This window comes from Mixophyes fleayi, chromosome 1 (genome assembly GCF_038048845.1).
Source record: "Mixophyes fleayi isolate aMixFle1 chromosome 1, aMixFle1.hap1, whole genome shotgun sequence".
NCBI lineage: Eukaryota > Metazoa > Chordata > Amphibia > Anura > Limnodynastidae > Mixophyes > Mixophyes fleayi.
The window spans coordinates 228,501,308-228,516,677 of record NC_134402.1 but is presented as its reverse complement, the minus strand read 5'-3'; the positions used below and the strand labels follow the sequence as shown (position 1 = coordinate 228,516,677).

General features: G+C 39.2%; 1 protein-coding gene across 1 annotated transcript in view; it reads right to left on the bottom strand.

Moving 5' to 3' along the window:
- The window catches only part of CELF5 (CUGBP Elav-like family member 5), a 97,313-nt gene extending 82,631 nt beyond the window's left edge, over positions 1 to 14,682 (bottom strand). The window contains exon 1 of the mRNA XM_075206540.1: positions 14,346 to 14,682. Coding sequence (XP_075062641.1) covers positions 14,346 to 14,607 — 262 coding nt within the window. The 5' untranslated portion in view covers positions 14,608 to 14,682. The remainder of the gene's footprint in view (positions 1 to 14,345) is intronic.
- Positions 14,683 to 15,370: the final 688 nt, after the last annotated feature.

Sequence of the window (15,370 nt, the reverse complement as noted above, 5' to 3'; positions counted from 1 at the left end):
TCAGCCAAGATTATGCCTCTTCAGAATAGTTCTGACATGGAACTACAGAAAGTGACTTTTGATATTTCAAAAAGTGTATTAAATAGTATCTGAAGTATATATGGTACTTGCTTCATAATCACCACTCTCTTCTTTGTACTTCAAGACTTAATTGCACCAACTCTGGACTTTATTTACTATGTGCATTTGAGGCAAATAGCAAAATGATTTTGTACCCATGCACCTACAAGGTCCACTCTGCACTCCCCAAGGTGCATGCTTCATCTCCAATAACAGAATATATAAAAACTGGACGTGCACCCTAGTCTGCAAAGAGCGAGATGCATTGTGCAAAGTTCACATCAGAAGTCCTGCCACTGTCAAGAGCAGTGATGAGCAAACTACGGCCCGCGGGCCAGATTCGTCCCACTTAGAGGTTCTATCCGGCCCGCCAATATTTTAAAAAATTTCAGTAAAATATGCATAAAATTATTAGGGCCGACCCTGTGTGTCAGAACCTTTATTTTTATGCCTTCTCAGCTATTTCCTCCATTACACTTCATCCTACTTCCTAAAAGGACACTTCGTATGTCAATCACTGAAACACCTGCCCGCCCCCTAATGGCTGAAAGTCATGTGAGAAGCGATGGGCTGGGCCATATACTAAGGCGGATTTCGATTGGCTGCTGTGTTGTCAGTTAGTGGCTCACCAGAAAAACGGATCTGCAACAACCTGCTGAAATAAGTGCTGTGTCTGTACGATCGCTGCACTTATAGAGGTAACACTGCTATATAACACCCTCCCGTCCCATTGAAAAAATTGGTATTATATATTTCGATATTTGAGTTTTTTAATAAATTATATTGGCCCGCCTAAAGTTTTTCTTTTTTATTTGGCCCGCTCCTAAAAAAGTTTGCCCATCACTGGTCTAGAGCCACACATTTTACTAAAAAAAATGTTTTGATTATTCTGCTAAAATCCTGCTATGTTTAGCCTTATTCATGGCTTAAATTAATCATGATTGTCAGGAGAGATCTGGATTGCAAATTACACTAATCTTTTTCCACAAACTCATTTTTGCACTGCTCCGTAAAACTAAGCGCACTGATAGACATACTCAGTCCTTTGCTGGGAGCACTCTCAGCCTTCCTAATTACCCCCTTCAGCAGGTGCAAATTTCTGTTCCTCGGCAAACGCTGCAGTTTTTCCTTGTGAACCCATTGTGAAATCAACATCAGTTTCGCAAATTGAGGCACAAGGCACCTCCACAAATCCCCTGTGTGTACTCGCTTCCTTTACATGTACTTAGAGTGACATGGTATACATGCAATACATTTTACAGTTTCCTAGGGGGAAGTGGGGAGCCATTTCCAAGGAATGCAAAACTGTTTTTGTTTTTTTGTCGACATTGTTGCTGCTTGGTGATATAACTCTAGACCAACTAGGATTTCCATTGATGTTGGTGCTGTTGCTATTGTTGTCAATTTTAAAACCCATCAACATTTGCAATCACCTGTTTAATGGTAATGGCTAGGGCAACTGGTCCTTCTCTGATGAGATTATTAATTGTGAAGGAATTAACGGAAGAAGAGATCTTAGCCTTTCTTGAGCGTTTCATACACTACAAATCTTATTAACAATATAAATGTGCAGTATATGTATATTCTTTGGCTTTAGAAAAAGAGTGAATGGTTTATTTTTTTTGAGATTCCAAATAAAATCCCCTTAACTGAAAAGCAAAACAGCCAGTTATAGCTATGATATAACAAACTATATTCTAGGTATTCACATTATAACTATTGTTGGACTGTATTTTTTTTAAAGGCAATAGACCTGTATTTCTATTCATATAGGAAGGACTTCCATCTTTGAGACATCCCGTCTTTGAGTGCAACCATGACCATTTTCAAAGTATATAGAGGCAACTACACTCACACTCTGATGACTTCACTGAATGGCAAATGCTATAAGGAAGCCTAACCAAGGTAAATGGTTGCCCTGCTTGCCTTTGTTTTCTCAAAGTGATGCCTGCATTGCTGTGAGCACAAACGCTTGCATATGTATTCTGATCACCAATAATTATGCCCATATTAGTTATTACTATCCTGCTCTAAGTTATTGTTATGAATACAAGCTCTACAAGGTCTCACTCGGTTTCAAAGAGGTATTTCTGAAAGTGCATCCGATCTAGGGTACCAAAAAAATAAATAAGCTCATATTAACTGGATTTTGATTTATACTTTCAGTTCATTACTAGGGAGTGCACAAGAAGAATACAGGAACATTTCTTCAAGAAAACAAGAATATGTGTTTTGCTCTAATCATGCTCTTTAGTACAAATTTGTTTGTCTGGATTACTGGAATGTGTCCTCTGTCTCTACAGCCGATCAGAAAATGCCCCTTTTTCAGTCAATGTACACCAAAATGTCAAAGGTTACAGTCAGTGATTAAGGCCTTACAAATCCTGGTCACAGTCTGCAGCCACCTTATTCTGCCAGACCTCCACCAATCCAAGAGACTATGGATCCATCAAATTAAATACAATGATGGTGAGCTTGAAGAAGAGCATCAGTCTGTAGTACAAACTTTGGACTCATATGACTAGGCTTTGAAAAACTTTGATACAAGATAGAAAAACCTGTTTAAAGATAAATGATTGAAAAAATTGGAAGGCACTGGTCAATACCACCATAAGGCACGAGAGATTTGTTTATACTAGCAGACAGGCTCTGAAGGAATTTGAGAATATATGGTACAGATGGTTAGAGTCTCCATTCTATCCTATGTCATCTAGTACAGATGCTCTATCTACTTAAATGTATGGCTACCGCAGTTCTTATAATAAGTATCTGAGTCCATGTAATAAACCCTGCATGTGTAACATACTTATGTATAAGCATTTACGATGTATGATCCTGAATGAATATAGCACATTTATTATTATTATGCTTTAATGTAATCTTGTAAATTCCGTCATTTAATTCCGATATGTATGCGATTGTTTTTCTTTTCTTTTTGTTGTTTAGTATGTTTATATCTTAAAAAATTTCAATAAAAATACTGGATTTAAAAAAAAGATAAATGATTGAAGCCTGAGAGAAATTATTTTTTTACTCTGAGAATATCAAGAATGTACCCCGTCCGGCAGACACGATTAGATTTTTGGGCAGGGCAACTAACTTCTGAATGCAAATGACTTTGTATAGTGGATCGAAAGAGAAGACATAATTCTAGAGGTCATAAAACTTGGCAATAATTTCAATGCATTTCATATCCAAGCAGCCAAGAAAGTTTTTATGTTTCAGCTAAGTCCCTATTTGTTGCAGTAAGGACATGTGTCTGACTCAAACAATGGCTGGTAGATACCATGTCTACAACTAAAGTTTGCCAACTACATTTTGAATGTGATATGCTCTTTGGAACAAAATTAGATTGCATCATATCACAGGCTTCTGCAGGCATGAGTTATTTCCATCCCCAGCAGAAGAGAGTAAAGGAGAATTTATGGTCTTAAAAGTCAAACCTTTAAGCGGCAGATAGATCAAGCATGGTTAGATCTCCTTTCAGGTCTCAAAACGGGCACAAAGTGGAAGAAAAGCCCAATGAATTCCATGTGCCTGCAGTTCCCAGTAAGAGGCAGATTAAAACACTTTAGGGCTCTATGGGCTCTTACAACAAAAGAAAGATGAGTTCAATATACATTTTCCAAAAAATACCATCAACAATATCAGATGGACTTCCCCAAAGATTGTTTGCACAATCAATGGATTAAAAAATGTTTTAACCCAAAGAAGTTTTCTTAATCACTCTTAACAAGTTTAAATTAAAGTAAGTTATTCAAAGGGTGTTGCTAGACACAAGTGATCAAATGTCCCTTCCTGCTCTTTTTTCATAATGAAGACTTTGGGGTAATTTAGGGTAGTTTTATATCTGAGAACAGTAAGCAAATGAATGCATTTCAAGGCATTCAGGATGGAATTAATAAAGATGGTGGTGGAACAATCAAGATGATTGGATGATGGTGGATTTAAATATGTCTTTCTCCATGTGCCCATTTTTCCAATTCATCAGACATATCTCAGGATTTGAATCTTCAATATAACGCAAGATAGGTTGAGGAGTATCTAGCTCAGGACCTTATCCAAACCCTTTTGGAGCAACACCATCAAAGTCTGGGATGGAGGATTATTATAGTTCAAACATAAACACCCACAAAAATCAGGAAGCCTTTCCATGTTTTGTGGTTTTTGTAGATTATTTTCTCACAGCCAACAAAGTTTTTATGGTCTTTTAAGAAAGGACTACTCTTTTTAGTTCAGTTCATGCCAATATTCATACCATGAGAGACTTTCTTAAGTACTGACATAGTATTGGACTCTATTTTTAAAGGTCTTTTGTGAACAGTAGTGTGTACGGGCGATGGGCTGCAAGCTCAACAAGAACTACCGTCTTCTTGGCCACCTTGGCAAGAGAATCAAAGCATGTGCTTTTTTCTCCATGTTTTAAATGCCACTTCCCTGGAAAGATGGCTATTCTGCTTAGGAAATATGCTAACTGAATAACTCTGGCTTGTATAAATACTGCCCAAGATAGAATTTCCAGTGCAAGAGAAAGGAGAGCCCTGTGTTCCTCCCAGCTTTGAATGCCATGGAATTGTCAGAATAGATAAAGACATAATTTCCTTAATCTTTAAAACAAATTCAAACAAAGCTAGGTGGCTGAGTAGGACTTCTTTTGAGGCTAACTTTGTGAGGGTGTCATCTGAGTAGGTGAACAGCTAAATCAGGGGTGTCCAACCTTTTAGCTTCCCTGGGTCACATTGGAAGACGATGAGTTGGTTTTGGCCGCACATAAAATACACTAACACTAACGATAGCTGATCATCCAAAAAAACATAGAAAACATAGTTAACATATTAAACTTTTCTCTTGAAATGAATTTAGTAAGAGTTAGGAAACCTGTTGCAGAATCATGATTAAAGCAGTAGTCCCATTACCAGCTGCAATTTAACTTACCTGCATCTGCCAGTTAGTGGGGTTCGGGGAATTAAATGCCAAAAACTTTTTTTTTCCTCTCTTTCTGCACCCATGAATCATTTTTTTTATTGACCAATTTGAAATGGTCACCGATATAGGTAGCATCAGGAGGACTAATAGAAATCTACAGAGATTTAAAGATAGGGTGGCGGGAAAAATGGCTCATGGAGCAGCCTCCAATGAGGGTAACAGTGGGTGACTCCTCTGTGCTGCGCTACGCAATGGATGTCGGGTGTGATGACATCACCCCCGACATTCACTGCGAGCACCGCACGGAGGAGGAGACCAGGGAGGGAGCCGGAGCGCCAGCTGACGTGACCGCAAGGTAAGTATTTTTTTTTTTTTTTTGGCAGGATATTTTTTTCATTAACAGCGCTGCCCCCTTGCCACAACTGCTGGGCCACATTGATTACATTATTTTGTTGATATTAACTTTATTGGATATATCAAAACCATAATAAACATGGAAGAGAACAAAGTCCATTGGGGCTGATTTAGCGCCATGTTTGCATCTGCACCCCTTACAATGTAACATGGTTTACTCAGCTTCAAATTCTGCATTTGGGCAAACTAACCTAACTCTAAAACATCTCTATTATTTGAAACCATTGAAATACATGGAGCTGTAATTGAACATATAAAACATTCTCTACTGAATTTTCTAAAGCATTTACACTGAGAAATGTACATTGTTTAAAGCTCCATTCATGCGCTTTTTCTCTTGCTGATTGCCTGGGGCTTCCAGATAACTTACAATATTGGTAAGCTACATAACTTCAGCAGAGGAACACAAAACTGTAAGTACGTAGTTATTGTATTTATCACTACACTTAGATTTATGCAAAAATCAGGATATGGAAGCACTGCATGGACACTATTTTAATACTATGTGAAAATAAGAGTTACATTTTAGTCAACAGTGCCCTGGTATAAACCTCTTTGGGGCAGCACGGTGGCTAAGTGGTTAACACTTCTGTCTCACAACACTGGGGTCATGAGTTCAATTCCCGACCAGGGCCTTATCTGTGTGGAGTTTGTATGTTCTCCCCATGTTTGCGTGGGTTTCCTCCGGGTGCTCCGGTTTCCTCCCACACTCCAAAAACATACTGATAGGTTAATTGGCTGCTAACAAAATTGACCCTAGTCTCTCTCTCTCTGTCTGTGTCTGTATGTTAGGGCATTTAGATTGTAAGCTCCAATGGGACAGGGACTGATGTGAATGAGTTCTCTGTACAGTGCTGCAGAATCAGTGGCGCTATATAAATAAATGGGATGATGATGATGATGATGAGATAAGACTGGGCAGATTCTAATGAACTAATCAGTTATATGTACAACCCAATAGACACATACTTGGAGGTGCAAGTTTGGATGCAGCAATGGTGCAGGAGTCTGAAATGTCTACCAGACCACAACACTTTTATTGAGCACAAACTGTGCAGTTTCCTTATACCTTATTGCACATGTATTATTTTAGGATGATGGACTGCCATATGAAGTCTTGAAATATTATTAAGCTAATAAATGCATAAAAACTCCTGTACTTATTTTCTGTATAAATTGTGAGTTTTGATGTCATTATTCAGGTATTCATTAGGAAAATGTGTGTATTATAATTAGATAAGGTTATCAAACAGATACTCGGTGACCTATAGCATCCTTATAATAGCCAGTATATTGTATATATATTGTACATATATACTGTATATTGCTATTTACATGGTACTAATTGTTGGGATGTCCTTTAACTATTTTTACTGCTCTGAGCTACCATATATATAACCTGAAGAGAGATGGTTAGTAGTAGCAGATACTGCCCTGAGAGTTCAGCTAGGATACAGTATAAAGAAAGTAAAAGGGTCCTTTATCCAATTAATCTTCATAACATATGATTAAGATACACGTATGACTTGTATTGCGGGAGCATCACCATTTTAATTATTATACATTTTAATCATCTCAGCTTAATCAAGGTATAGTGTACACATGTGAGGAAGGTGCACTGGCAGTTGATTAAAATCAGTCAGAACCGAATAACCCCCTGTGTAACCTTTTCACTTGCTTAAGGCTGAAACAGATGTTTGCTCTACTTTACTGTATAGAAAGCTAACTTTGATTACTTAATGAATACATTTCACTTTGTTGCTTAACTGCTATGTCCTGTGGCGTACCTAGTGTGTGATGGATACAAGCTCGGTAGTGTACATTTGCTAGCTGGTCCACCCAAGGTACAATTGAAAATATATGTGACCACACCCATTTACAACTAAAGCGAGAGCTCACATATGTATCTGTATGTAAGTGGACCATAGTGAGGTCTGCAGTGAGCTACAGTAAACCCTTGTCCCCCCTCATTTAGAGGGCAAAGTATAATATTGTGCACTTTGGCAGGTCATAACAGTTTTTCATTTTGGCAGGAGGCCCAGATATCCATCCTGGCAAGTCAGTGGTTAATTTAAAATTGGCAGAAGGCTCACATATTCCCGTTTCCACACAGAAGCAAGGCAGCAGTTATTTCATCACTATGGTAAAATACCCAGATGTTGCACCTAGCTTCCTGGCAATAGGCCATTGTAGCCACTCTTAGGCAGAATACTCCCCCTCCTTGGATAGACAATGATTCAAATAGTTATCCTTCAAGAAAGTGAAAAGATATGAGCAGGGAACTGACACTATATAAATCTGTACCTAACAGGGCTGAAGACACATATAAGGAAAGCATGGGCCAGCAGAAGCTAGACTTAAAGCTAACCAGTTCTAAGCAACTATGTACCTCCACTTTATGCCATTATAAGTGCTGCCCTCCATGAGTGCTTCAGCTACTCCCATTCATCCAAGTACCGATTATGGAACCAGTCACTGCACTCCTGAATCATTGATTACTGGTGAAAATGTAGTATGATACTTTTACCTTGCAGTGTGATATATACATAGACAACATTCACCTGCACTTCCTCCTGCAGCCAATTTACTAGAAAGAAAGGGTCCTCCCACTCCTGTACTTACTCTACTTACCAGTCACTGCATTGCAAATATAGCAATTGCAGGAGGAAGTGCAGGTGAATGGTGTATGCATCATACTGCATTTATATTGTGTTATTAATGATCCAGGAGCTTCTCGAATGAAACTGGGATGAAACAGGAAAAGGAGAAGCAAGCTGGGCACTAAAAGTCAGAATCTCATCTCAGCTCCCCTAAGCACTGTGCTGTCTGAGATGAGACAGGAGGAACGTAACTATGCCTACAGACCTTCTACCAATGTATTTATAAAGCAACTGTAAACACAAGACTAGACAAACAGGGATACATTTCCAAGGAGCAAAAAAGACAAAATCATAATCCAGACTATTAAAAACAATTATTCTGAAGTGCATTTTTTCTAACATAAGTGGCACAGAATCATCAAATTTAATCCATGACAAAGAGAAAAACAGGATCTCTAGTTTAATCACAGAATTAGGCAACTTTATTATCACATATAGCCTCAATAAGCTTACTACTAGTCTCAAATACTTGAATGTTGTAGTCATGGTGTAAGGAGCAGGAAACAAATAGAAATATGAACTAGCATTGCAATCGTTGTATCACATGAATTGACAGATTGTAATTCAGAAACCAAGAGGGAAACAGTCCATTCTGTTTAAGCCTGTGGTGTCCCCAAGGGGCTAGAATATGGGCCAAACTCATGGCTTATTTGGATGTCTGTTTGACAAATTTGTAGAGAATATTCCACAGACTATGTTATTAGACAGGGAGATCTAGTTTAAAAGGTCATTATCATAATAAACAATACAATGTATTCTCTAAATTTAAATACAGAACTGTATTCTATTTTCAATGTTACAAAAATAAAACACTAACTTTATGTTTTAGTCTCAGTTTTATTAATTTAAAATGACTATATTTGCCGGACCATCCATTGTGTGTGTACAAACAGTCAGATTCTTCTGACTTGTTCTTTTAATAGAACCTTTGCAGTTATAGACTACACTACCTGCTAATTAATGATAAGACAACCTGCTACTATTTTCATGATAGTAAGAATGGAAAAGTCATTGAGACTGGGGATAAAACATTACATAGACAACAAGTGCAACTCTACCATGTAGGAGCATTTGCTACAGTGATAACTACAGCTGTACAATATTGGATTGCTTATTTCAACAATAAGCCAGTAAGAATCTTGATCTCCCCTAAACTGTATCTTTATAAAATAGATACTCTACTCTCTTGAGCATTCGTTTAAGCAAAATCATAACTTACATATACTAAGTTAATGGAATGACCTATAGTGAGTAACATAATATTACTCTTACAACTACACTTTGTTTTTAGATGGACCAAACCCTACCTTCATCAACATATAAATCGTTTATATGGCCTCATTTAGAGCTCAGAGTAAATCCAGTTGAAAGTGCAATTTTGCACATTGACATAACCATGTTGCACTATAGCGCACGTTAAAATATAAAATATGCAGACAGATATAGAGTTGAGAGGGGAATGCATCCTCGCTCAACTCTAAAATACAGTGTAAAAATAAGTTGACCGGAAATTGTGTGCTACAGGAAAATCAAGCAGTATTTTTCTTGTATGCAAAACAAATACATTTACCCCTTGCATTGCAACACGGTTTGTACAAATTTGCACACTTTATCAGGATTTGCCCATAAACCTAAATGAGAGTCATCGACTTTTCTACTTTCAATAGAGACAGAGTGTATTTTTTTAACTAAAGAGAGATTAGTACACATCAAGACAGATACCACAATGCAAAAAAAATTGGCAATTTGTCCGGCAAGCAACCGCGGTTTAAACATAAAGCATTACAAATCAACACAACAATGTGGTAAAGTGGAAAACTAAAGACAAATGACTATATGAAATGTTATAGTAAAGACACCTATAGTTGTAATTGTTAGTATGGTAAAAAATGTTGTATGAATTAGAAAGGCAAATTTACCTAGAGTGGGAAAAGAAAAAAAACAATGTGCAAGAGATTACAGTGACAAATAAACTTCTAAGTGGTGGGCGTATTAAAAAGTGAGAGCAAGAGGGAGTAGAAGAAATGAGTAGAAAAAGGAAAGATAATAGAAGGAAAAAGCAAAGCGGGAGTGAGAGGAGAGAAAGTAAGAGAAAGTTAGGCCTGTGTAAGCAGGGAGGTTGAGTAAACCATAGTTACATAATACATATGTCTTATACATTGTGCCATGAAGTAAATGAATACGAATTCTTATAGTCTAGATTTAAAGTGATTGGTTGGATTGGTAATATTTCACAACAATGCCAAATGTATATGTTCCCCGTAATGCACACAATCTTGTAGTTAGTCTAACTGTTTGCAAGCTTTCTCAACTCATTATTCTCTGCCTTATATTCTCTGCCTTATTAATAGTTTCATATCCTATCTTCTCCTTTATCATGTAAAGTTGGCAATGGATATATAATAATTGTAATAGATTAAGGCCCCTAGTTACCAGTTTCCGCAGTGGTGCCCCGTTAAGTATCATCTGTCATTGCAGCAATGATAGATTACTTAACGGGCAGATTACTTATAATGTCATGTTGGGACAATGCTTCTGATAGGAGGCTGTCCCAGCGATGACTTTATCCAATGACAACTCAGGGTTCTGACTCAGAGTCTTTACTTTGCATACATGTGTAATGCTCTCCCCATAGGACTGATTTGCTAATGCCATCTTCAGATGGAGTTAGTCGTCAGAAAAGCTAAGTTTTTTGGAAATCGCTAAAGTTGCCCGCACTGCAGCCCCCATTGAGTATTATGGGGAATGTTGGATTGTGTGGTACTTTGCCTATCTCTGATATTTCCTTCATTAGACTTTTATTAAATTACCACTTTACTTAAAAATGACTAAAGCATGTGGAAAAAACCGTTTCTGCATGGTTGACGGCTTGATAGATATGCCCCATAATGTAGTACTTGTAATAAGAGCAGCGCCGGTGCTAGGGTCCTTGGCGCCCTAGGCACAGTCTGAAAATCGCCGCCCCCCCCGTGTGAAAATCGCTGCCCCCCCTTTGAATATCGCCGCTGCGCTTCCCTCCCCACCCCTCCCCATGTCTTTCTTTAACTTACCTGCATGAAGCTGCTCCTCTCTGCTCTGTCTTCTCCCCTCCACTCACAGACACTATCGGACCGTGATGATGACATCATCATCACAGCCTGTCACTGTCAGTGAGCGGAGGGGAGAAGACAGAGCAGAGAGGAGCAGCTTCATGCAGGTAAGATTCAATGGCCCCTTCCCTCCTCTCCTCCCCGTGGATTTCCGTTTTTTTTTTTCATTTCGAGGCGCCCTGCAGAGCCCGGTGCCCTAGGCAATTGCCTAACCTTGCCTAATGGGAGCGCCGGGCCTGAATAAGAGTGAGGTATTTTGATAACTATGGCAAAGAAGCAATTATGGTAAATAATCATGAAGGTGTAAACACAGAGAGGATAATTCTGGTACACTAAGAGAATGAGTCAGGTGATGGTAGAGAGATAAAAGTAAAGAGGAAGTGAAAGAATAACAGTAAAGGTATAATAAAAGCTGGATTATTGTATTACATATGCTTGGTAGAGAAGGAGAAGTGAGGCTATGATACAAAGGGGCCTATTTATATAGCACCGCATTTTATGAAAAATACTTTTCAATCTTCATCGCATAGATGAGTATCTCATATTTATTAAAAAATCAACACAGGAACAGCCATTCCCGAAAAACGTCTGTTCCTGTGAAGACTTACACTTACCATTCACAGGCTCTTCGTTTGAGGTCCTCTGCGATGTGGTTTCCGGCCTGCTTTGAATCCCTGTGCACATGCTCCAACCGAAAGCTCGAGCATGCGCACAGAGATCTGGACTGATAGACGGTGGGTCATGTGACAGGAAGGGATCACATGATACCTCCACACATGCGCTGTCCGGCTCTTCTCTACATTGTTAAATAGCGTTACTGAGAACTCCCCATACACTGTAATGGGGACTGCTCAGTAAAACGATGAGATGCAAAGCAGCAGATATCTGCTGCGATGCTACAATAATAAATAGCAATTTAGTTGTTAATCCCCGAAAACAGCAGTTTTCGGGGATTTAACAGGGGGAAAGTGTTGATAAATAGGCCCCAAAGAATGTTAGAGAACAAGTTACGGAATAGAAAAAAATTAATGTGATAATAAAACAAATATGATAAAACGGGGGTGTTATAAAAGAGAGATTGAGAGAATGTAAATGAGTAGAAGAGTGTGATTGTTGTAGTTCAAATATAAGATTCAGAATGGTAGTGAGGGTGTAATAACAGAACAAGTTATGGAATTATAGAGAATAAGCCGAGTTGGTTAGAGGATAGAAAGTGCAAAATTAGTGAGATAGTAGTGAGGATGTAATACAATGAATGAGATGGTAGAACTTTGAGTGTGAATGTGAGAACGTATTGTGAAAGAGAGAGGAATAAGAGGAGGGTAGTGAGGATGAGCCTGTGGCAGGATAAAAGATGGTATGTGTGATAGGTGACATGCCAACAGAAAGGCAAATAGAATATGCAGTAAAGGAGTAGGATTTGGGGCTTAGTGAAATGTAATGTACAAGACAATTCAGAAATAACACTGAATAATAGAAACATAACCCATGTATACAGATAGCGAGCGTGTTATAAAGAAATAATGAAAAGAAAAGAAAATAAACATTGTAATGAAACATTGTTGGACATTTATAGTGCATGAGGTGTACAGTATATATTATTCACTCAGAAACTGTCATAAATGGCTTTGGGCCGTTGCAGAAATGTCATTTTACATGCATTATAGACTATTTCCTGATACTAGGCAACCATTTTTATGTTCTTGCCTTGAAAACTCTCTCTCTCCTGGCCTCAGCTTTAGATACACAAGTATGTATATGTTAATAGAATATAGGAAAATAAATTAGGTAGGAGTGAGCAATAAAAGAGCACAAAGCCATGAAACCAAGTATGACAAGAGGAAATTGGATTTGTAAATGCACAATAATGAACGTGCATGAAAAACAGAATGAAATGAGTGACTCTGGTGATGGCATTAGTGATAGAGTTAGTTTAAAGTTAAATATAGATTATTTTTATGAATAAATGATTAACAAAATCAAGAGTATATCCAGGATTTTGTAATAATTTTTCGAAATTATTTTGTGAAAAGGAAAATTCTGAATATATCTATATACAAACATATGTACTTTATGAACTTATTCTTGCCTGCTGCAATGACTATATCTTTGCATGAGTGTGTTGCTGAATGGCTTAGTGTATAAGCAGATAAATGAAGCTAGTAGACTGCTCACGTTGGCTCGGCAGTTTGGGTGAGAGTGGCTTGCAGTTTGAATGAATTAAAGTATAAGATGTTAGCAGTGGGCCTGCACTCCATCTCAACCCCTTGAGAAATGGAAGCAGAAGGCATGTATGACTGTATGAAATGAGAGAGTGACGCAGACTACTACACGTCACTGTACATGCCACCTGAATGGTGGCATAAAAGAGAGAGAAAATGTCAAGCCAATATATGATCTATGGAATCCACTATCAATAGATATGAACTTATAAGGGAAGAGGGAAAGGTAAAACAGATGTGTATGACCAGGTAAATATTTGCTTTAAGATAGATGCTGGGGTGCCTTTGTGGATATATCTGTGTATGTGTTACTGTTGGGCACAACTTGAATTTATTAAAGAAGATGGGGAAATGAGCCTGCACTCATCTCAGCACAAAATGATTAATGGATGAAAGCATGAAATGAGAAAGTGACGAAGCCTGATACCCATCATTGATAATATATGCCACCTGGAGGGGTAAATCAGAGAAAAAATGTAGAAAATTATCAGTGACAGAGTATATAAAATATATAAGGAGGGGGATGCAGGCACTCATCTTGTACATAACCATCAATTGAATGGGGGAGTTTTTGAGAGGAAGAAAAATGGGAGGCAATCTGTATGGATGAGAGTGTAAGAGGATGCTGGGAGACAGGCTGGTACTCACTCCTGAACATATTATGAATGGTGAATAAATTAGAAGATATGGGAATTCGGAATGTATTAGTGAATGTGTAAATGGAGAAGGGTCAGGTTGATACCTAGCTTTGTGCATGTCCCTGAATTGAGAGGGTGAAAGAAGAAAAGCAAGTATAATGACATGTAGTTAGGCACTGTTTAAATGAAGAAGGGAACTCGGGTAGGCTATAGGTACGATGAGAGAGAAGACAAGAGGGTGGTCATCTGTAATCATGCTTGCGGGTGGGTAAATGTAGGAGAGGTAGGGAGGTTAAGGGAGCAAGTGTGTGAAAAAGGACAGAGGATAGTGCTCACCCTTGTGCATGCCCGTGTATCGGTCTTTCAGCACTGTGAGCTCGTAGATCTTGCCGAACTGCTCGAAGAGAGGCTTCAGGTCCTTCTCCTCCAGGTTGCGAGGAATCTGCCCTACGAACAATTTGATGGCGTCCAGGTCCTTCATGCTGTCTGGCTGTTGAGAAGGGGGCTCGGGGCCGCTCATGGGGCAGGCTCGGGGCTGCTGCTGCGGGGGATGCTGCTGCTGCTGCCTCCTCGCCTCTCTCTCCGTCAGTCTGGCCATCTCCAGCCCCTCGGTAGGCTGGATCAGTCACACAGGCAGAGCTCTCAGCTGGAAACTGAGCCCCGGCAGCATCAGGACCGCGCAGCGCTGCTCGGCGGCGCACCCTGGCGGCAGCTCTCGGGTATTACAGTCCTCCTGCTGGAAGTGGGTGTGTACCTATGAGTGGGAGGATAGGAGTCAGAACACCAGAAAGCGCTTTCACAAAGCGGGAAAGATACTAAATAAAGCTCTACCTATTTTCAGTGGGTCAAAAACATATACAAAATATATACAGGTGTCAGGATAGACTTATATATTTTGAAAATCAGTTTATCGAAATATGTGCATTAAAAAAAGAATAGCCCTTCTGGGCTTTAGCTGGTTAGATAAAATGGATCAACATGTCGATTTGAAAATTAACACCAGGTAGAATTAGCTGTTTTTCTGCTTTACTGTCTGAGTACAGCTGTGTCAAAGGTCTGCAAATGCAAACACTATGATATTGGGGACCCATGCAGGGGCGGATCTAGAAAACTGCTGTACCCCGGGCGATTTAGGGGGGGCGATTTAGGCCACGCCCCCTTTCTGACACCTAAGGCTGCCGGCGGCTGCACACTATGTGCAGGTCCGCTCAGCAGTGACAGGTAGGGACAGTGTGCCGTCCGGCATCTCTGATTGTGTTTAAAACACAATCAGATCAGCCGGGCAGCACACTGTCACTGCCGAACGGACCTGCACATACTGTGCAGCCACCGGCAGCAAGTCTCTGCTAGGGGGGGGTGGG